Source organism: Pocillopora damicornis, chromosome 2 (genome assembly GCF_964200805.1).
Source record: "Pocillopora damicornis chromosome 2, jaPocDami1.2, whole genome shotgun sequence".
Lineage (NCBI taxonomy): Eukaryota > Metazoa > Cnidaria > Anthozoa > Scleractinia > Pocilloporidae > Pocillopora > Pocillopora damicornis.
In genome coordinates, this window is record NC_142671.1 from 7,307,915 (window position 1) to 7,332,150 (window position 24,236).

At 38.8% G+C, this 24,236-nt stretch overlaps 1 protein-coding gene across 1 annotated transcript; it reads left to right on the forward strand.

The window, feature by feature from the left end:
- The first annotated feature begins 73 nt into the window (after nt 1-73).
- LOC113674930 (uncharacterized) lies at nt 74-23,046 on the forward strand. Its single transcript, XM_089191408.1, has 10 exons — nt 74-2,831; nt 3,327-5,057; nt 5,238-5,603; nt 7,073-7,336; nt 9,403-10,287; nt 10,466-10,831; nt 17,372-17,524; nt 20,098-21,597; nt 21,778-22,143; nt 22,400-23,046. Exons 1-10 carry the CDS (start codon nt 2,654-2,656, stop codon nt 22,471-22,473), a joined length of 5,883 nt encoding a protein of 1,960 aa, XP_089047534.1. The 5' UTR covers nt 74-2,653; the 3' UTR covers nt 22,474-23,046.
- Nucleotides 23,047-24,236: the final 1,190 nt, after the last annotated feature.

Below are 24,236 nucleotides of genomic sequence, written 5' to 3' on the forward strand. Positions count from 1 at the left end.
AGATTTACCTCTGTTCATTAAGGAAACGGCGAGGAAAGTAATTGTGAGTAAATTCAATTTTTTTTATTTTGAAGTTGTGAGAGTTTGCTCGCTTGTTTGCTGTAATGGCGTGTTTAACTCTGATCTTTCCTTCACAAAAACTAAATTCGAACGGCACACTCCAACGAGACACAAGGGAATGTAATGCGGCCTTTTCTCAAAAAATTCCTTCAATTTCTGTTGTGCAATTTAAGGTACAAATGTCCAAATTGAACGGAATTGGAAAGACTCACCAGGAGCGTATATTTGTTGTAGAATTTAAAACTTCGCTCGCTCTTTCACTATGAACAAATTGCTCGAGAAAATTCAGATATTAAATGAATGAAAGTTCCATCGTTCAGTTTAACTGTAACCAAATACCTCACGTTTCAACTTTCTGGGTACTTTTTGTGAACGATTAAAATTAATTGCAGACGGTTTCTAGGCCGCTTGTCAACCAACGTAATGACACTATTGTTTATACAAATTCATTCTGAAACCAATATTTTTCTGTCAACCAAAGAGATTTGATAGAGAGAAAAGAGAGGATTCATAAGTTATTTATCGGCTTGAGGTAGTGACCAACGTGTTTGCTTAAAAATACAGCCAGAAAAAAAATACAGCCCAGCCAGAAAACGAGGTATATTTATGAAAAATGACAACGAAAGTTGGGATGTACTCGGCGACTCACGAAAGCGTTACCGTGGCCCGTGGGCAGAGATAGGAAAATACTGACCGGGTAAAGAACCAATCAGATTGCAAGATTCGTTACCGTGCCCTCTGAAAAAACAATAAATAACAAAAAGTGCCGACAACCAGGTGCATATGATGAAAGCGAGTAACAACAAAAATCTATTCAAAAGCTACTGTGGTTTTTTTTTATGCATTTTTTGATTTATTAAAATGAAAGGACTTGAAATGGTTAAATGTGAAAGTTTACGAATAAATATGTTCCGAATAACACATACGGGAAAATCAGTAAATTTTCCCTTAACAAAGGTCACGTTAAAGAGTAGAGCGCAGGCCGAAACTTAATGTTCCAGGCGTAATGATGAACAGTTTATTAGATTTTTTATGTAAGAAACAATAAATCGTAAATTGTATTTGACTTATTCGGTATTTCATTAAAACTCCTTTATAACATTTTGATTGCAACCCTGCAAGTGTGAGCTCTGCAAAGTGCCGTATGATGCCGCGAATATGTCATATTATCTCTTACTTCACTTGCATGCATCTGTCATGCAGTGACCAATGAGGGTTAAGCTTGTACCGAAAGGGGGTTCCCCTACTTAAATTCCGAGAAATCGTGCTTGCGTCGGTGAAAAGACTGAGTTAGTTATGACTCCGCATTGCATTTGAAAGAGACAGGTATCGAATTCATTTTTGATATCTATTCTATAATTATCGTTCGCCGCCAAATCTACAACCTGGGAAAATAACTATGTCATGTCAAGAAGAAAAACCCAGGCCGAAACTTAACCTTTCAAGTCCGAAAGAATTTCGGTACGTGCCTTGTAATCATAAAGGAGTGAGAAGCATTTCTAATCCATACTTAGTATCCAAAACAATTCGCGAGTATGCAATTAGCTGATGTGTATGATCGAGATATATGTAGGGGCATGTTCGTGAAAGATTTATTATATTTTGTAATTCATCTTAAATTTTTGTCCTATCGGCATAAACCTTATATTCGATGCTTATTCGGGAGACAGTTTATGTAGATCCTTCTTCAAATTTCTTAGAGCAGCATCAAATGATAGATTTCAGTACTTCTTCTTTACTTACATTTGGACCGTGAAAAGCGACGGAAATACTTTGCTAAGCACATTTGGATGACCCAAATGTTAAAACGAAACTACAGTAATTTTAGCTTAATGCCATCACTTTTAAGAAAAAATTGCCTTACTTAAAAGCCTGAAGTAAGGTTCCTGAACAGAAAAAATGGTACAGACATTGAGGTAGACAGAGCCATCCGTAAGAACAGATTTCCGTGAATCGTGGACCGTGCGGGAATCACTCTGTAGATCGTTTTGGCCGTCAGGCTAGTTCTCACGAGCAAGTATAAACTTAAAAAACTCCTACGTATCTCTAAGCGCCGAGTTGCCATAAAAACATGTACTATAAATCACTCACGATTGTCTACCATGAATCATATAAACCTTAGATAATTAGGTTTAATTCACTTGCTTGATATGTGTTTTAGTCTTGTTTATTCCATATTTCTTGTCATATCCTTTGATCAGCACAATGCTCAAATATTAAAAAACCGTTATATTCTCCTTTTTCACTTGGATTTTTTTCATTAATAGTTATAGTATATTATCTGTAACAGTAAACAACAGTTATGAAATGGCAGCTGTCTGTCAAAATTATAATTTTGCATTCACTTCCCTTGACCGATAACGTAATTATTCGATGCTTCTTTGCTTAAAAATAATTTTCGGTAAAAGTCCCAATATGATAACGAATTGTTTATAGCACTGGGGGGTTCCCCGGCAGATTTCTGAGAAACCGAAAGAGCTCAGATATGCTGAGGTTTTAATTTACATCTGGATAGCGACACTCGTACGTTCGACTCCTTTTTGAATATTCCTTAGTTATAATAACATCATATATTAGTAAACTACTGAGTCCAATGGATAAGACACATCAAGGGAAAGAGTCGAAGCATAAAGTATTCGTCTCAACAGCCATAGACGGATCGATCAAGTCGAATTGGAAGGCAGGACTTCTAATTCTGTTCATCGTGGCTACTTGTTTTGGTCTAATATTTGCACTAACATCACGAACTAAAAAATCTCTCAAAATCGGAGGTGAGTATCAGAAATTATTTCTTTGTCACTGAGTGAAGGAGTGAAGGATTGAATTCAACGCAGCAATATAAAGCAATCACATGCACATTTTTGCGAATGCTGTTGCATGAATCCCTGGAAATTTAACTGTTAGCGTGAGAGTTGCTCAACATTCTTTCACAAGTTAACTTGCTCATTCACCAATACTTTGCTTCAGCAATGACTTTTCATCCGATCTTTGTCTTAGTCGAAACTTAATTCTTAAACATACCAACAGAACAGCGATGGATATCAGCAGTTTAAGCTTATTTTCCACTGTGAACTTGAGAACAAGAAAATGCTTCGATAAGCAATTTGCACGTACTGATGTAAAGCTGTTGTCTTTGGGTTTGATCTGCTGAATTATTTGTGTAGTGTCTAATGCGCCGAAATAATGATAATTCAAAAAGTCATAAGCCGTCCAGAATTTTAAAGTTCGGTATAAAAATATTGATCCGTCTCGTCTCTCCTTAACAGATGCACCAACACTAGCGACAAGTTTTAACTGCCGTCACAGCTGTAGCGACCATGCAGTGTGTGACAACACTGTGGGTTCCTATAAATGCAGTTGTTTGAATGGATTTGTGGGAGAAGGACGGTCTTGTTACGACATTAATGAATGCAAAACTAATGCTCACAACTGTAGTTTTCATGCATCATGCAATAACACTGTCGGCTCCTACATATGCAGTTGTCTGGTAGGATTCCAAGGTGATGGACGGTCTTGTCATGATATCGACGAATGCAAGACTAACGCACACGATTGCAGTGTTCATGCATCCTGTAATAACACTGTTGGCTCCTACATGTGCAGTTGTCTGGAAGGATTCCAAGGTGATGGACGGTCTTGTCATGATATCGACGAATGCAAGACCGACACACACACTTGTAGTGTATATGCATCCTGCAATAACACCGTCAGCTCTTACATGTGCAAGTGTCCGGAAGGATTCCAAGGCGATGGACGGTCTTGTCATGATATCGACGAATGCAAGAATAACACACATACATGCAGTGTTCATGCATCTTGCAATAACACTGTCGGCTCCTACATGTGCAGTTGTCTGATAGGATTCCAAGGCGATGGACGGTCTTGTCTTGACATTGACGAGTGCAAGACTAACATACACACCTGCAGTATTCAGGCATCCTGCAATAACACTGTCGGCTCCTACATGTGCAGTTGTCTGGAAGGATTCCAAGGCGATGGACGGTCTTGTCATGATATCGACGAGTGCAAGACTAACACACACGATTGCAGCGTTCATGCATCCTGCAATAACACTGTTGGCTCCTACATGTGCAGTTGTCTGGAGGGATTCCAAGGCGATGGACGGTCTTGTCATGATATCGACGAATGCACGACTAACACACACACTTGTAGTGTTTATGCATCCTGCAATAACACCGTCAGCTCTTACATGTGCAGTTGTCTGGAAGGATTCCAAGGCGATGGACGGTCTTGTCATGATATCGACGAATGCAAGAATAACACACACACATGCAGTGTTCATGCATCCTGCAATAACACTCAAGGTTCCTACATGTGCAGTTGTCTGGTAGGATTTCAAGGCAATGGACGGTCTTGTAATGACATTGACGAGTGCAATACTAACAGACACGCTTGTAGTGTTTATGCATCCTGTAATAACACTCAAGGTTCCTACATGTGTAGTTGCCTCGAAGGATTCCAAGGCGATGGACGGTCTTGTCTTGACATCGACGAATGTAAGAATTACACATACGATTGCAGTGTTTATGCATCCTGCAATAACACTGTCGGCTCTTACAGTTGCAAGTGTCACAAAGGATTTCTGGGGGATGGACGGTCCTGTGATGATATTGATGAATGTCATACCAATAAACACAATTGTAGTGATCATGCATTTTGCAATAACATTATTGGCTCTTACGAGTGCACTTGTCGACAAGGATTCGTAGGGGACGGACTGTCATGTCATGACATTGATGAATGTGGCGATGGAACTCACAAGTGTGATAGGAATGGAAAATGCAAAAACATTATGGGCTCTCATGAATGCGTGTGTCGTTCTGGGTTTTCCGGCGATGGTTATGTGTGTCAAGATGTTGATGAGTGCAGCGACGGAAGTCATCTTTGCAGCCTTCACTCCAGGTGTGTAAACATCCCAGGATCACACAGCTGTATATGTAAGGACGGGTATCACGGAAATGGACAGTCATGCAACGGTGAGCATAAAATTAGCAGTTGAAGCGCTATAAATAAGTAGCCTATGGCCCTCACTATTATGAATCTTTTCTAGACGCTCCCGGTCTTGTGGTGGGAGCTTGATATTTCTAGGGTTGCTGTTCGTTTACTATTCTATCGTTGGATGAGAGGGATGATTAACTTATTTAATTCCTTCGTAGATATCAACGAGTGCAAGGAAGGGAAAGCCCAATGCAGTTCGAAAGCAAGTTGTACGAACACACCTGGTTCTTTTAGCTGTAAGTGCATTGCGGGATACCGAGGCGACGGGAAAAATTGCCACGATAAAGACGAGTGCAGTAGTGGTCAGCATTGTGCCAGGAATGCAGACTGCAGAAACACCGATGGCTCTTATACATGCAGTTGCAATTCCGGCTTCTATGGTAATGGTTTTTTGTGTTTTGATGTGGATGAGTGCAAAGAGGGTATTCATTGTTGTCATGCAAAAGCTCAGTGCTCGAATACCTGGGGATCATACAGTTGTTCCTGTAAGAAAGGATATCATGGAAATGGCAGGCAGTGTAAGGGTAAGCAAGCTGTGCTTCTAAGCTTGTTTTTGCTTTGAATTTATCACGACCTTCAGTTAAAAGGCTATTACCTTGCATCAATAGGTTAACCTTCGGGTGGAGTATCCTGAATTTGTGAACCATCATTTTATTGTTTAAGGGGTGGCATGACCACAACTTATGCTCTCCCAACAGCGTTAACAGTGTTACATCTTTGAATGCACCTATGAAAACCTTCATTGTAAGCAATGCTGATTGAATTTGTTTTGACATTGTTTTCGTTTGTTTTGCAGCGTCTTCTGCTGGACGCCCCAGCCACTCATCGCAATTTTTCTATTTGGCACTTTTATCGCTTTTGCGTAATAATTTCTTTGTAAGTACGTAAAGAAGAAATAAGTTGATGCATGAAAGCTACCTTTACAGTTTCCTTCAACACCATTCCCTAAAGGGTTTGTAATGCATTGTAGCGTACAGACCTCGAACATAGTAACTTAACTTAACTTTTCCTTTAACACCATCCCATAAAGGGTTTGTAATGCATTGGAGTGTACGGTCCTCGAACATAATAACTTGGTCCCTTAATCCTCTCTTACTAGAGGTTTCAAAATACAATGACAGGAAAGTTAAAGAAGATTTATTAAAATATTCGTTGAAAATTAATATATTTTGTATAAATGAGGCCAATAAAACTGTTACTCCGTAACCTTTCAACTTTGCACTGTTATCCATGCTATTTTATAATCAAGTTTAGAAATAAAAATGTCAGTATACAAACTGAAGCACATTGAGTCGATCACTGTTTAAGTTTTGTTAATACACCACAAACTTTACTCTAGAGTTTTTATCGCCTCACTTTTCCGGTTAAATTAAAATTATTGTGTTTGACCATACTTGAGCGAAGCGTTAGGATTTGACATTGGAAATATTGTTTTATTCAAACGCTTACTTAGTGGGTCCTGTTTCGTTGATACGTGATGCCTTTTATAATTCTCAACATCGAGTCCAGCGATGCATCCTAAGAAAGTTTTCAAATCAATCTTGCTGCTGTGAGATGAATGACCTTAAACCAATTCACCTGAGAGTGGTTTGCATCATTACGGCACCAAATTGGACTCCTTGGCGGTGAGAGACACTGGGAGAGTCAAGCTTCTTGCTGAAATCTAACTTTATAATATTAATTTATCATCTTCTCAAGCAGCAAAATAAAAAGGTCACGTTAAAGAGTAGAGCGCAGGCCGAAACTTAATGTTCCAGGCGTAATGATGACGGTTTATCAGATTTTTTATGTAAGAAACAATAAATCGTAAATTATATTTGACTTATTCGGAATTTCACTAAAACTCCTTCATAACATTTTGATTTTAACCCTGCTCTTACGTCAATTGCATGCCTCTGTCATGCAGTGACCAATGAGGGTTAACCTCGTTCCGAGAGGGGGTTCCCCTACTTAAATTCCAAGAAATCGGAAAAGCGTTGGTGAGAAGACTGAGTCAGTTATGACTCTGCATTGCACTTGAAAGCGACAGGTATCGAATTCATTTTTGATACTCATTCTATAATTATCGTTCACCGCCAAAATCTACAACCTGAGAAAATAACTATGTCATGTCAAGAAGAAAAACCCGGGCCGAAACTTAACGTTTCAAGTCTGAAAGAATTTCGGTGGAAAAAAGCCATATGTTGGATTGCTGGTGCTACGTGCCTAATAACTGTGGTCATACTTGCACTGATATTTGGAAGCTCCAAAATTGAAGGTGAGTTTAGTTAATCATAAAGGAGTGAGAAGCATTTCTAATCCATATTTAGTATCCAAAACAACTCGCGGGTTTGCTATTCGCTGATGTGGATGATCGGGATATATGTAGGGGCATGTTCGTGAAAGATTTATCATATTTTGTGATTCTTCATAAATTTTTGTCGTACGGCGTAAACCCTATATTCGATGCTTATTTGGGAGACAGTTTATGTAGATCCTTCTTCAAATTTCTAAGAGCAGCGTCAAATGATAGATTTCAGTACTTCTCCTTTACTTACGTTTGGACCGTGAAAAGCGACGGAAATGCTTTGCTAAGCACATTTGGATGATCCAAATGTTAAAATGAAACTACAGTGATTTTAGCTTAATGCTATCACTTTTAAGAAAAAATTGCCTCACTTAAAAGCCTGAAGTAAGGTTCCTGACCAAAGAAAATGGTACAGACATTGAGGTAGACAGAGCCATCCGTAAGAACAGATTTCCGTGGATCGTGGACCGTGCGGGAATCACTCTGTAGATCGTTTTGGCCGTCAGGCTAGTTCTCATGAGCAAGTAAAAACTTAAGAAACTACTACGTATCACTAAGCGCAGAGTAGCCACAAAAACATGTAATAAATCCCTCACGATTGTCCGCCATGAATTATATTAACCTTTGATAATTAGGTTTAATTCACTTGCTGATATGTGCTTTAGATCTTGATTATGCTATATTTCTTGTCATATCCTTCGATCAACATAGTGCTCAAACATTGAAAAACCGTAATATTTTCCATTTTCGCGTGGGTTTTTTTTTTTCACTAATAGTTATAGTATAATACTTGTAACGGAGAACAAAAGTTATGAAATGGCAACTGTCTGTCAAAATTATAATTTTGCATTTATTTCCCTTGACCAAGGACGTAATTTGTAACAGCCGTCAATTCGATGTCAATTCCACGTTTTATTCGATCCGATCAACTACGCTCAGCACACCGTTCGAATACAATACCGTACAAGAAATCCTTACAAACAAGCAAGTGTCTCTATCCGTAACCTTGAAAACTGCTGAAATATCCGTAATGCTTCCGTAATGTTCTATTCCTTCGATGTGAGACTAGTTAAACGATCCTTATCCGAGAAATAAAGGCGAAAATAACAAGCGATAAAAGCACATGTATGCCGAGGTTTGACCTGGTGTCGAATGACAACACCTCGGCGCAGACTGGGCCTAGTGCACAGGACACCTAGCATTTACATAATTATTCAATGCTTCTTTGCTAAAATTAGCATTAGGGGGTTCCCCTAGCAGATTTCTGAGAAACCGTAAGAGCTAAAATATGCTGAGGTTGTAATTCACATTTGAATAGCGACACTCGTACGTTCAACTCCCTTTTGAATATTTCTTTGGAGATAAAAACAACATCTTAGCAAACTATTGAGGGCAATAGTAGACGCATCAAGGGAAAGAATCGAAGCATTAGGTCTTCTTCTTAAGAGCCATGAGCGGATCGACCAAGTCGAAATGGAAGACAGGACTTGTGATTCTGTTCGTCGTGATCGCTTGTTTTGTTGGGGCATTTGCGCTGATATCATTGATTAAGAGATCTCACGAAGATAAAGGTGAGTATTGAAACTATCTTTTTATTGCTGGGTAAAAGGAATGAATACAGAAATCACTGGAAAATTTTTGCGAGTACAAATCTCTGAAAATATAACTACTGGCGTGAGAGTTGCTCAACATTCTTACAGAAGTTTACTAGCTCATTCACCAATACTTTGTCTCAACAATGACCTTTTCTTCGATGTTTGCTTAAGTCCAAACTTATTTGTTAAAGATACTAACAGAACAGCGATGGAAATCAGCAGTTTAAGTTTATTTTCGACTGTGAACTTGAGAACAAGAAAATGCTTCGATAGGCATTTTGCACGAACTGATGTAAAGCTTTTGTCTCTCGATTTAATCCGCTGAATAATTAATGTAGGGTCTCCTGAAAATTCGTTGTATTAGTAAAAAAAGTTCATCAGCCGTCTAGAATTTTGAAGTTCGGTACAAAAATTTTGATCCGTCTCGTCTCTACTTAACAGATACACCAACACTAGCGACAAGTTTTAACTGCCGCCAGAAGCCATTTTGTGATGGAAACGCTACATGCAAAACAAATCCAAAAGATAAGACTCATTTCAACTGTGTTTGTAATAGTGGCTTCCAAGGAGATGGATTCTCGTGTAAGGACGTTGATGAATGTAAAAGAAATTCTTCCATATGCAGTCAGCATGCATTTTGTATAAATTCCATTGGCTTGTACGATTGCCGCTGTTTGACAGGATTCCACGGCAAAGGTTACTCCTGCGAGGATATCGATGAGTGTCAGAGCAAAATCCACAACTGTGGCGACCATGCAGTGTGTGACAACATTGTAGGTTCCTATAAATGCAGTTGTTTAGATGGATTTGCGGGCAACGGACGGTCTTGTTACGACATTAATGAATGCAAAACTAATGCTCACAATTGTAGTGTTCATGCATCATGCAATAACACTGTCGGCTCCTACAGTTGTGAGTGTCACAAAGGATTTCTGGGGGATGGACGATCCTGTCAGGATATTAATGAATGCTATACCAATAAAAACAATTGTAGTGATCACGCAATTTGCAATAACACCATCGGCTCCTACACATGCACTTGTCAACAGGGATTCATAGGGGATGGACAGTCATGTCATGACATTGATGAATGTGCTGATGGAACTCACAAGTGTGATAGGAATGCAGAATGCAAAAACACTATGGGCTCTCATGAATGCGTGTGCCTTTCTGGGTTTTCCGGTGATGGTTATGTGTGTCAAGATGTTGATGAGTGCAGCGACAGAAGTCATCTTTGCAGCCCTCACTCCAGGTGTGTAAACATCCCAGGATCGCACCGCTGCATATGTAATGATGGGTATCGTGGAAATGGACAGTCATGCAGTGGTAAGCATAAAATTAGCAACTGAAGCACTATAAATAGTTAGCCTATGGCCTTCACTATTATGACTCTTTTCTAGACACTCCCGGTCTTGTGGTGGGAGCTTGATAATTCTATGGTTGTTGTTCGTTTACTATTCTATCTCTGGACGAGAGGGGTAATTAACTAATTAATTAATTGCAGATATCGATGAGTGCAAGGAGGGGAAAGCCCAATGCAGTTTTAGAGCAAGTTGCACAAATACCCCTGGTTCTTTCAGCTGTAAGTGCATTGCGGGATACCAAGGTGATGGGAAAAATTGCCACGATGAAGATGAGTGCCTTAGTCGTCAGCATTGTGATTTGAATGCAGATTGCAGAAACACCTATGGCTCTTATACATGCAGTTGCAATTCTGGCTTCCATGGTGATGGTTTTTCGTGTCATGATGTGGATGAGTGCAGAGGGGATATCCATGATTGTCATGCAAAAGCTCAATGCAGGAATACCTGGGGATCATACAGTTGCTCCTGTATTAAAGGATATCATGGAAATGGAAGGCGGTGTAAGGGTAAGCAGGCTGTGCTTCTAAGGTTTTTTTTGCTTTGAACTTAGCACAACCTTCAGTTAAAGGGCTGTTACCTTGCATCAATAGCTTAACCTTCAGGCAGAGTATACTGAATTTGTGAACCATCATTGTTTAAGGGGTGGCATCTCCACCACTTCGGCTGTCCCAACAGCCTTAACAGTGTTATATCTTTGAATGCACCTCTGAAAACCTTCATTTGTAAGCAATGCTGATTGAATTGGTTTTGACATTGTTTTTGTTTGTTTCGCAGTTTCTTCTGCTGGACGACCTCACCCACTCATTGGAATTTTTCTACTTGGCACTTTTATCGCTTTTATGTTATAATTACTTTGTAAGTACATAAAGAAGAAATGAGTTGATGCATGGAAGCTACCTTTACAGTTTCCTTCAACACCATTCCATAAAGGGTTTGCAATGCATTGTAGCATACAGACTTCAAACATAGTAACTTAGTCCCTTAATCCTCTGTTGCTGAAGGTTTTCAGATAAAGTTACAGAAAAGTTAAAGAAGATTTAAATATTCGTTGAAAATTAAAATATTTTAATTTTAATGTAATTTATAATTTTAGTTTATTAGCTTTGCCAACACTACATGTGATGTTAAGAACATGGGTAAATTACAATAACAATAATGGGCAGGCAACCATATAGCGATAACCAATTACTGTAGTCCCAGGAGTATTAAAAGAATAAAACAATTACATCAATAATTAATATTTAAGAACAGCATGGAGTTGGTGTTGTTTTCAGGCTGTGACATGAATTACATTTTGTGCAGATAGTTTTATAAATTCTGGGACTGTAGATAGATCTCTTGGAGTGCAGTTGAATAATAACACATCAAAGCATGTTTGAAGTCATTTACATTTTTTATACTTAGGTTAAGCTTATCTGACAGAGTGTTCTAGATTCCTATTGTTCATACAATAAATGGCTGTTGAACGGTTGAAGTCTTGCATTTACATGAAGGTACAGACTATTTAGTAACAGCTGTATTCAGCCGATTGTGTGTCTTGTAGAATGAGTGATAGGAACAATTGTAGGATCTATATCCACCAGACCAAGGGTAATCTTAAAGAACAGTAACATATCTAAGTACTCATGCCAGTAGCTGATAGGTAGTAAGGAAAGGGTTTTTAGCTGTTGTTCACAACTCTGACAGCAGGAGAATGGTAGTTTCAAGATACATTTTGTGACCCATCTCTGTATCTTTTCTAGATTTGAGATAAGATAAAATATTTTGGTAAAATAAATTGTATTTTGGTACCCAAACTTGTATAGTATAGCCCAGATGTAGTCTAACAATGGTTAAATAGATTGATCTTCTTCAAGTTGTATAAATGAAGCCAATAAAATTGTTAGTCTGTAACCTACCAACTTTTCACTGGTATCAGTGCTGTTTTAAAATCTAGTTGAGAAATAAAAATGTCTGTACACTAAGTGTACTGACAAGTTTTGTTTTTTAATATATCACGAACTTTGCTGTAGAGTTTCTATTATCTCACTTTTTAGGTTGAATTAGTATTATTGTGTTTGACCATACTTGGGCAAAGTGTTGGAATTTAACTTTGGTTACATTGTTTAATTCAAATGCTCTCTTAGTGGGTCAGTTTTGTTTATATAGATATGTGATGCCTTTTATAATTTAGCCCTTAGCATGCTAACTTTAAGTTCCGGTTACAATCCCTTAAACTGACTTTATTTTTAGTAACGCACATATACATGACAGTTGTTCCTTTGACTAGCAGTGAAAGCTTTACTTTTCATCAAATCCCAACAACCTGGTATATATCAAATTAAAGCGTAAGAAATTTCCTTTATAATTATTCTATTACAATAACTTTTAACTTAAATTGCTTTTAAAATTTAGCTATAAAATCATGTTTTTGGAAAAACTTGACAAAAATTACACATTAACAAAAAACAGATCATATTAATTTCTTCCAAAAATTATCTGTACAAGCCTAAAATGGAAACTAGAGTAAAGTCCCAGTCCACAAGCCTAATAAAACAATTCCTGTGACTGTGACAGTATTTTTTCTCAATACAGTAGCAAGACTGCATATTTGTCAAGTGAACACATAATCAAAATTAGGAATTTATATATATTGTTTGGTTTTGAAGTAGTTCAAAACAGTCAGCCCAGTTGCATGGGTCTATGTTGTAACTTTATCTATTTCTGTGTTTGAATTGACTTCAAAACCTAACAAAACCAAACAAAAGATGAATAATGGTTATGATCAGTTAATCAATTAGTTTTGGCATCCACACTGTCATTATTAGCATTGTGTCTTCGAATATAGGCAGTAACATAGTCCTGAACAGTGGGGTACAACTGGAAGCCGTCTTGCATACAGAGGGCTACTTTGCAGACACTGCACTGTAAGCTACAGTCTTCTCCTGGCCTCTTCCTTTTATCTCATGTCCTTTTGGGCAGGAAAGCAAACCATACATGCCCAGGTGATGTTGGACTTCTTCCAAGTGCCCAGTATTTTCTCTGGGAAGTGACCTCCCACTTCAAGATGGGTTAAGCCTTTGGCTGACCTTGCATGGCCTCTTGGAGTGAGAGAACGGGAGATGCCAGAATTCCTAACTAGCTCCTTCACAAGCTCCTTTTGAAAGGTCCTTTGCAGCACAGGTCACTGGGTTCTTTGCTTGCAGAGGATGTAAGCATTCAAGATGCTTAAAGAAAACAGGTGGAAAAACTCTCTCTCCCACCATTTCATGGTGTGTCACATTAAGTAAGAATAGACCACCATCTGATAACATCTGTTAATTGCCCCCATGAACTTATTGTAGTCATGAATAATCTCAGGTTTAGTGATTGGACCACCAGTTTCGGGGTGATTTTGGCCAAATTCTACTTCCACTACAGAATGAACTGATGACAGCATCTGGAAAACTCTGCTGCCCTTAAATTTAAGAACAAGTCTCTGTAAGAATCAAACGTCTTGGGAAATGAAAATTTCAACCTCCCTTCAAATTTTGCATGCAGTTAGGTACTCAGGGGGGATGCACAAAAATGCTCTTTTTAAAGGGTGCAGCACTCTTGTTGCCATGGTAACAACGGCTGCTTGTTCGAGGCCTGGGGCCTCGTTTTCATACAAAAACGTCGCAAAAAAAGAGTGAAATCTTTATTTCTCTATCTCAAGCTAAATACAACATTACAAATTGGCACTTCTGTCATATATAGTAACATTATTCATCTTCACATTGATACAGTCAAGTTTCCCTGGGAGTGAAGCTGAACACACCAACAAATTATTCATTTCGGTACAGTTCCGATCATCTTTGTTGTCGGGTAAAACAGGGAAAACGTTTATCTGAATTTCTCCAAAAGTACACCGATTCTGGAACTGAAACTACCCACATAGCTGGTTATAATATTCCAGTTTTTAAAAATGTTAAAATTTCTGCGGGCCTGCCTCTACTTTCCATAGGAGCAATTCGCGAACGAAGCTCAAAAATCAGATATTGCATAATTTGGCGATGTTTACATCGAATGTTCTCGACAACAAATGTTTCAGAAAAATGAAACACGTAAAGCTTTGAAAGAATGACATCTTATGAACAATATCCCGAAGAGAAATCTCGCCTCTGGTCGTCATCTTTTAAAAAAAATTGATCAACCTTCATGGAGGACTACTCGACGTAACTACAAAGATATACCTCAAATCGTGTGCATATCATCCAGATTCCGAGTGCTGCACCTTCTTTCATGGGAATTTGAGCGACCTGACGTCCTCTGAAGATACACTGTTATACTTGTATGTCATTTGAAACATGTTAAGTCGGCTGATCTATATGAAACCTATCCTCACACCGGTCATTTGTCATAACCATGTACGTTATCACGATGGCGTGACACTGTATTTCTCCGTGAAGTTTCTATCGGTCGCTCCAAAAAAGACGAGAAATTGATATTTTTCGTATATATCAGCATATTTCCGCGCACTCCGAAGTAAAAACAACCGAAAAAAAAAGAGGAAAACCCTGACTGAACGCTCGTAAACACTGAAAATCTGAGAGTATCTATCGTAACCTGTCAGCGGCAGTACTACATGTAAAACCCAGTTGTAACAATAGCAATTTGAACGACATAGGCATCTCCCTACAAAAAGCAGATTCGGGCAGTTATCATTTCCTTGTGACAGGAACTAAGATAATTCGAATCATTGAAAACTGTCAGAAAACTGTTAGAAAATTTGCATAAGATATGATGAGGAGAGACTTATCACCGTCGCAGTGCAATCGAGTCAATCAATGTTTCCTTCTATGTCTTGTTATAGAAAATATCATAACAAAGTTCGAAATAAAAGATTAAATGAAATAATAATGTCATTATTCCACCTTTCAAACAACTTATTATCCACAGGCAAATCGCAACTCGTAACTTGAACGAAACTCCCCATGGTTAATATGTAATCTGGATTGCTTCAGGACCTTCAGGAAAAAGAACAGCGATTTCATTACCATTATTTTCCATACTTTTCTCCCGGATATCTTTTACAAGCTTACAGAAAGACGAATATAGCGCAATCTCCTAGTGATTTACACGAGAGGAAGACAAAGGTCTCTCTGATTTTCCCTTTAGGTGGCCGGCTCACCAGGAAGAAACAGGAGATCGTTCGGTCCAATAACGTTAGTCTGTGGAGATTATCAATCTAATAACTGAGAAGATTGTGCCCTTTGGTTCATTAGTGACAGCATTAATTATTACAAACATGTATTTCTCCGTCCAAGCGACAACAAAAATAGTTCCTTTGTAATTTTGTAAGCACTTCCTATAGCATTTTATTGTCAAGGGAAATAAATCTCAAGGTTCAAAGCCAATATAACGTTCGAGAACGAGAAAGACTCCCTAAAAAAAAAGCTACATTTCTGGAAATTGGTTGTGATGAAATCCCTGTTCCATTTGCTGTACTGCAAGGATACTGAGTAGTTCAAAATCTCCACTTTGTGATGATTTTTGCGCGAGTCGTACAAATTGCTATTATTGGCGACTGGGTTTTACATGTAGTACTGCCGCTGACAAGTTGCAATTTCTGCTTTCAGATTCTCAGTGTTTACGAGCGTTCAATCGAGGGTTTTTTCTTTCTTTTTTGGTTGTTTTTACTTAGAATGCGCGGAAATCTGCTGATATATACGAAAAATATCAATTTCTCGTCTTTTTTGGAGTGACCGATAGAAACTTCACGGAAAAATACAGCGTCACGCCATCGTGATAACGTAAATGTTTATGACAAATGACCGGTGTGAGGATAATTTCGTGTAGATAAGCCGACTTCAACATATTTCAAATGACATACAAGCATATCTTCAGAGGACTTCAGGTCGCTCAAATTCCCATGAAAGAAGGTGCAGAACTCGGAATCTGGATGATATGCACACGATTCAACTTCACTCCCAAGGAAAATTGACTGTATCAATGTGAAGATGAATGATGTTACTATGTATGGTAGAGGTGCCAGTTTGTAATGTTGCATTTAGCTTGAGATAGAGAAATAAACATTTCACTCTTTTTTTGCGACGTTTTTGTATGAAAATGAGGCCCCAGGCCTCGAACAAGCAGCCGTTGTTACCATGGCAACAAGAGTGCTGCACCCTTTAAAAAGAGCATTTTTGTGCATCCCCCCTGAGCGCCTAACTGCATGCAAAATTTGAAGGGGGGTTAAAATTTTCATTTCCCAAGATGTTTGATTCTTACAGAGACTTGTTCTTAACTGCCAGCAAAGTTCCATTGTTCATAAAAAATTTGTCACCTTTTCTTTTCTTTTGAGCCATTTTAAATTCTTAGGAATACCTTTCCTGTAGAGGGCTGTTCGGTAGGCCCCAGTGTTTGTCCTATAGAGCTCAGCAAATAAAGTAGGTGATGTGTAGTGGTTGTCAACATACAAACACCTACCCACATTCAAATAAGGTTGCATGAGCCTTAAAACTAAGTCATATGTTTTACCTTTAGCACTGGGTGGATCCGGGTTTACACCAGTGTAAATTTCAAACATACTTTATGATATTCATTTATCATCTCCTCAAGCAGCGAAAAAAAATAAAAGTCACGTTAAAGAAGAGAGCGCAGGCTGAACTTAACGTTCCAGGCGTATTAATAACAGTTAATCAGTTTTTTTTATGTAAGAAACAATAACTTGTAAATTCCATTTGACCTATTCGGTATTTCAATAAATCTCAAGGCTTTCTGGCGTCTGTGGGAAAAGCATTTTATAAACTGTTAACCGCAACCCTGCGAGGTTGAGCTCCCCAAAGTGCCGATGATGCCACGAATATGTTATATTATCTCTTACGTCACTTGCATGTGTCACGCGGTGACCAATGAGGGTTAACCTTGCCGAACCGAGAGGGGGGTTCCCCGACTTAAATTCCGAGAAATCTTACTTGCGTCGTTGAAAAGACTCAGTCAGTTATGACTTCGCATTGCACTTGAAAGCGACAGGTATCGAATACACATTTTATATTTATTCTATTATTATTGTTTGCCAAAACTGCAACCTGGGTAAATAACTATGTCATGTCAAGAAGGAAAACCCGAGCAGAAACTTAACATTTCAAGTTTGAAAGAATTTCGGTGGAAGAATTTCATATGTTGCATTGCTAGTGTTACGTGCCTTGTAGCTGTGGTCATATTTGTACTGATATTTGGAAGCCCCAAAAGCGGAGGTGAGTTTAGTTAATCATTAAGGGGTGAGAAGCATTTTTAATCGGTATTTAGTACCCGAAACAACTCGCGGGTATACTATTCGCTAAAGTGCATGATCGGGACACATGCAAGGGCATGTATTTGAAAGGTTTATTATATTTTGTAATTTCCAAAGGGTCTTGATATTAGCAGGCAGGTCAAGAATTTAAAGAAAGCGACAAAACTTTTAAGTCCGTAAAACATGTTTCGACAGATACTTCTGTCATCTTCAGTTAATTAATGTACAAAGCGTTGAAGTTGAATTATGTAGTAAGTAGAACAATGCTAATTATGATAAATATTGACAACAAGAAAAGCGGTAAAGCATGAAAGTGTGAGAATTAAAAGGATAGTTTTAGATTAGTTTTAGATAGTTTTAGATTAGTTTTAGATAGTTTTAGATTAGTTTTAGATAGTTTTAGATTAGTTTTAGATAGTTTTAGATTAGTTTTAGATAGTTTTAGATTAGTTTTAGATAGTTTTAGATTAAAATTATCCTTTTAACTCTCACCACTTACTTTATAATTCAACTTCCAACGCTTTGTACATTAATTAACTGAAGATGACAGAAGTTTCCGTCGAAACATGTTTTACAGACTTAAAAGTTTTGTCGCTTTCTTTAAATTTTGTAATTCATCTCAAATTTTTGTCGTTTTGGTATAAACCTTATATATAATGCTTATTTGGGAGAAGGTTCATGTAGATCCTTCTTTATATTTCCTAGAGCAACGTCAGGTGATAGATTTGAGTTCTCTTTTATTCTTTACTTACACTACTTAGACCGTGAAAAGCAACGGAAATGCTTCGCTAAGCAAATTTTGATGACTCAGTCAATGTAGCTTAAGGTTATTGCTATGGTAACTTACTCTATGTGTTCACAAAGCGACTTTTGAGATTGAGATTAACTCGTTTGATATGGTCACTTGATAGGTTTCAACAGTCGTAATTATAGTGGTTAATGGGATAACTTTTAATTTCTCCAAAACAGAAAGGCAAAGTTCGATTAACACTTTTAACCGCATACGGAAGTCCTTTTGTGATGTTAATGCTAGTTGCAGAGTGTATTCTAAGGAAAGGGAACTTTCACTCGTGTTTGTAATAATGGCTTCAATAATCCGCCTAGATCAGATCGATAAAATGATTTCTCACAACATTTTACGTGTTATGTAAAATGGGTTGGATTATGATGCAAACATATCAGTTTTAGGCCGCTTATTTGTTTTCGGTTTTAATCTTGTTATCATCAGTTCATGCACAAAGAGAGCCTAATGCCCACATCGAATAGAACATAGGGCTTGAAACCACACCGAGGTTCCAGCGTTTATTTGCTGTCGAGCCAACAAAAAATTTACGCACTATTGAACAGCACTTCTGTGACAGACAGCCGCTTTTACATCTGTTTTATAATTTTTAAAGGAAGTGCACCGGTTTAACATGGCAGAGATGAATGCCAAAGAACGGAATGAAGAAGAGCTGTTTGCCTATTTCTTGTCATAATCTAGGCACATTCTTTGCATCTTGATTTCATCATCTAGTAAAATGACAACGCAAATTAATGCAATTTTTGTACACAAATCAGGAGCATTAAACCGAAATCGGTCGCAGCGTGACAAGGATCGAAGTCACCCTCTTTGAGGCTACATCAAAACTTTTACAGCACGCAGCGTGACATTAGTTAATGAACAGGTTAATTCTTTTAATAACCAATGAGAGATTAATACGTATAGCATCAGAGGGTTCCCCGGCAGATTTCTGAGAAACCCAAATAGCTCAAATATACTGAGGTTGCAATTCACATTTGGATAGCGACATTCGTATGTTCGACTCCTTTTTGAATATTTCTTAGAGATAATAATACCATGTATTAGCAAACTACTGAGTGCGATAGAAAAGAAACATCATGGGAAAGAATCGAAGCATTGAGTACTCTTCTTAACGGCCACAAACGGATCGATCAAGTCGAATTGGAAGGCAGGACTTCTAATTCTGTTCATCGTGGCTACCTTTTTTGGTCTAATATTTGCACTGACATCACTAACTCAAAAATCTCTCAAAACCGGATGTGAGTATCGGAAATTATTTCTTTGTCGCTGGGTAAAGGATTGAATTCAGCAGAGCAATATATAGCCATCACGTATATGTTTTTGCTAGTGCTTAATATGAATCCCTGAAATTTAACTGTTGGCGTGAGAGTTGCTCAACATTCTTACAAAAATTAACTAGCTAATTCACCGATGCTTTGTTTCAGCAATGTCCTTTCATCCAATCTTTGTCTAAGTCGAAGCCTAATTCTTAAAGATACGAACAGAACAGCGATGGATATCAGCAGTTTAACTTATTCTCGACTGTGAACTTGAGAACAAGAAAAGGCTTCGATAAGCGATTTGAACGTACTGATGTTGTCTCGTACGAAAGCTTTTGTCTCTTGGTTTGATCTGCTTAATAATTAACGTTGTGTCTCCAACAAATTCGCCGAAATAATAATAATGACATAATGAGAAATTATCAGCCATCTAGAATAAAAATTTTGATCCGTCTCGTCTCTCCTCAACAGATGCACCAGCACCAGCAACGAGTTTTAACTGCCGTCAGAAGCCATTTTGTGATGAAAACGCCACTTGCAAAACAAATCCAAAAGATAAGTCTCATTTTAATTGCGTTTGTAATAATGGCTTCCAAGGAGATGGATTCTCGTGTAAGGACGTTGATGAATGTGAAAGAAATCCTGCCACATGCAGTCAGCATGCACTTTGTATAAATTCCATCGGCTCGTACGATTGCAGCTGTTTGACCGGATTCCTCGGCAACGGTTACTCCTGCGAGGATATCGATGAGTGTCAGAGCAAAATGCACGGCTGTAGCTACCATGCAGTGTGTGACAACACCGTAGGCTCCTACGAGTGCAGATGTTTTGATGGATTTACGGGCAACGGACGGTCTTGTTACGACATTAATGAATGCATTACTAATGCTCACAACTGTAGTGTTCATGCATCCTGCAAAAACACTCAAGGCTCCAACACATGCAGTTGTCAGGAGGGATTCCAAGGTGATGGACAGACTTGTCATGACATCGATGAATGCAAGACTAACGGACACGTTTGTAATGTTCATGCATCCTGCAATGACACTGTCGGCTCCTACATGTGCAGTTGTTTGGAGGGATTCCAAGGCGACGGACGGTCTTGTCATGATATCGACGAATGCAAGACTAACACACATGTTTGTAGTGTTCATGCATCCTGCAATAACTCTGTTGGCTCCTACATTTGCAACTGTCTGGGAGGATTCCAAGGCGATGGACGGTCTTGTCATGATATCGACGAATGCAAGACTAACACACATGCTTGTAGTGTTTATGCATTCTGCAATAACACCGTCGGCTCCTACATGTGCAGTTGCCTGAAAGGATTCCAAGGTGATGGACGGTCTTGTCATGATATCGATGAATGCAAGACTAACACACACGCCTGTAGTGTTTACGCATTCTGTAATAACACCGTCGGCTCCTACATGTGCAGTTGCCTGGAAGGATTCCAAGGCGATGGACGGTCTTGTCAGGACATCGATGAATGCAAGACTATCACACACACTTGCAGTGTTCATGCATTCGGCAATAACACCGTCGGCTCCTACATGTGCAGTTGCCTGGAAGGATTCCAAGGCGATGGATGGTCTTGTCAGGACATCGATGAATGCAAGACTAACACACACACTTGCAGTGTTCATGCATCCTGCAATAACACCGTTGGCTCCTACATGTGCAGTTGCCTGGAAGGATTCCAAGGCGATGGACGGTCTTGTCAGGACATCGACGAATGCAAGACTAACACATTCGATTGCAGTGTCTTTGCATCCTGCAATAACACTGTCGGCTCTTACAGTTGTAAGTGTCACAAAGGATTCATGGGGGATGGACGATCCTGTCATGATATTGATGAGTGCAGCGACGGAAGCCATCTTTGCAGCCCTCACTCCACGTGTGTAAACATCCCAGGGTTGCATAGATGCATATGTAACGACGGGTATCGTGGAAATGGACAGCCATGCAACGGTAAACATAAAATTAGCAAGTGAAGCGCTATAAATAGGTAGCCTATGGCCGTCACTATTATGACTATTTTCTAGACACTCCCGGTCCTGTGGTAGGAGCTTGATATTTCTAGGGTTTCTGTTCATTTGATATTCTATCTTTAGATGAGAGGGATAATTAACGTATTTAATTCCTTCGCAGATATCAACGAGTGCAAGGAAGGGATGGCTCAATGTAGTGTGAAAGCAAGTTGCACGAACACACCTGGTTCTTTCAGCTGTAAGTGTATTGCGGGATACCAAGGTGACGGGAAAAATTGCCTCGATAAAAACGAGTGCAGTAGTGGTCAGTATTGTGCTAGGGTTGCAGATTGCAGAAACACCGATGGCTCTTATACATGCAGTTGCAAACCCGGCTTCCATGGTGATGGTTTTTCGTGTCGTAATGTGGATGAGTGCAGAGAGGGTATCCATGGTTGTCACGCAAAAGCTCAGTGCTCGAATACCTGGGGATCATACAGTTGTTCTTGTAGTAAAGGATATTACGGAAATGGCAGGCAGTGTAAGGGTAAGCAAGTTGTGCTTCTAAGCTTGTTTTTGCCTCGAATTTATCACAACCTTCAGTTAAAGGGCTATTACCTCGCATCAATAGGTTAACCTTCTGGCGGAGTATACTGAATTTGTGAACCATCATTTTATTGTTTAAGGGGTGGCATGTCCCCCACTTGAGCTGTACCTATAGCCCTAACAGGGTTACATCTTTTAATGCCCCTATGAAAACCTTCATTCATGAGAAAACTAATTGAATTTATTTTGTCTTGTAGCTTCTTCTGAAGGACGGCCCTACCCTTTCATGGGAATTTTTCTATTTGGCACTTTTATCGTTTTTTTGTTGTAATTATTTTGTTCTTATGCAAAGAAGGAATAAGTTGAATATTTCAACTGGACACTTATTAAAGCAGATGCCCGTTGTGGATAACCGTGATGTTAGTAATATCGTTCCTACGATCGACATTGATGCATGGAAGCTTCCTTTACAGTTTCCTTCAACACCATCCCAGAGAGGGTTTTAATGCATTACAGCGCACGGACCTCGAGCACAATATCTTGGTCCCTCAATCCTCCGTTGCTGAAGGTTTCCAAATAAAATGACAGGACGGTTAAGGAAGATTTAAATATTCGTTGAAAATTAATACATTTTGTATAAAATTAGAACTTTTAGTCCGTAACCTTCCAACTTTGCACCGGTATCAATGCTGTTTTATAATCAAGTTTAATATAAAGATGTCAGTACACTAACTGAAGCACATTGAGTCGATCACTGATCAAGTTTTGTTTTTTAATATACCACGAACTTTACTCCAGAGTTTCTATCGCCTCGATTTTCAGGTTAAATTAGTATTATTGTGTTTGACTATACTTAAGCGAAGTGTTAGAGTTTGACATTGGAAACATTGTTTTATTCAAACGCTTACTTAGTGGGTTCAGTTTCGTTAATTTAAATACGTGATGCCGTTTAAAATTAGTGGAACAGTGGAGCAGTGGAGAAGTTTTTACTTCTAGCTCCTGAGTGGGATACTGTTCTATGGCAAGTTACTCCTAGCATTATATCACTTTTTCCTCTACGGCATCAAATTGGCCTCCTCGGCTGTGAGAGACATTGGGAGAGTAAAGTTGCTGAAGCCTGACTTTATGATACTCTCTTATCATTCTCTCCAGAAGCAAACTAAAAAGGTCACTTTAAGGAATTGTAAACTCCATTTGACTTATTCGGTATTTCAATTAATCTTAAAGCTTTCTGGCATCTGTTGGAAAGGCATTTTACAAACTTGCGAGCTTGAAAAACTTGCTGCAAAGTGCCGCATGTTGCCATAAATATATCATATTATCTCTTACGTCACTTGCATGTATCATGCGGTGACCAATGAGGGTTAACATTGTATCGTGAGGGGGTTCTCCGAATTAAATTCCAAATCGCTCTTGCGTCGGTGATAAGGCTGAGTCAGTTATGACTCCGCATAGCACTTGAAAGCGACAGTTATCGAATACATATTTTATATTTATTCTATTATTATTGTTCGCCAAAACTGGAAACTGGGGAAATAACTATGTCATGTCAAGAAGGAAAACCCGGACCGAAGCTTAAATCCAACAACAATAACACGGGGGAGCATTGACATAGTACTATCAAAAACGACACTGATATTTCTGGAACATGAAGACGGCTGGTTTGTATCAGATCCAAAACGAAGTGGAGGTAAGGACTGCCGAGGGCTATGCTTTGAGTAGAGGTAAGGAAGTTCAGTTTTGTCTTTGTTTAGTTTCAGCTTGTTTAAGGACATCCAATTATCAAGATCGGATAAGCATTCCTCAATTTTAGCGATGCTGCAGGTTGATTCTAAATCGTCGTTAGCAGAAATGTATAACTGAGTGTCATCGGCGTAGAAATGAAATTCCACGTAGTGGAAACACAGAATGTCGGCAAGTGGAGCAGTGTAAAGTAAGTAGACGATGGGCCCAAAGACAGAGCCTTGAGGTACTCCACACTTAAGCTCACGAGACTGTGACTTCTTCTCGTTGATTAAGACAACTTGCGTGTGGTTAGTAAGAGTGCAGTGCCACAAAGTGTCAATCCTTTGAGCAATATTTCATGGTCAACAG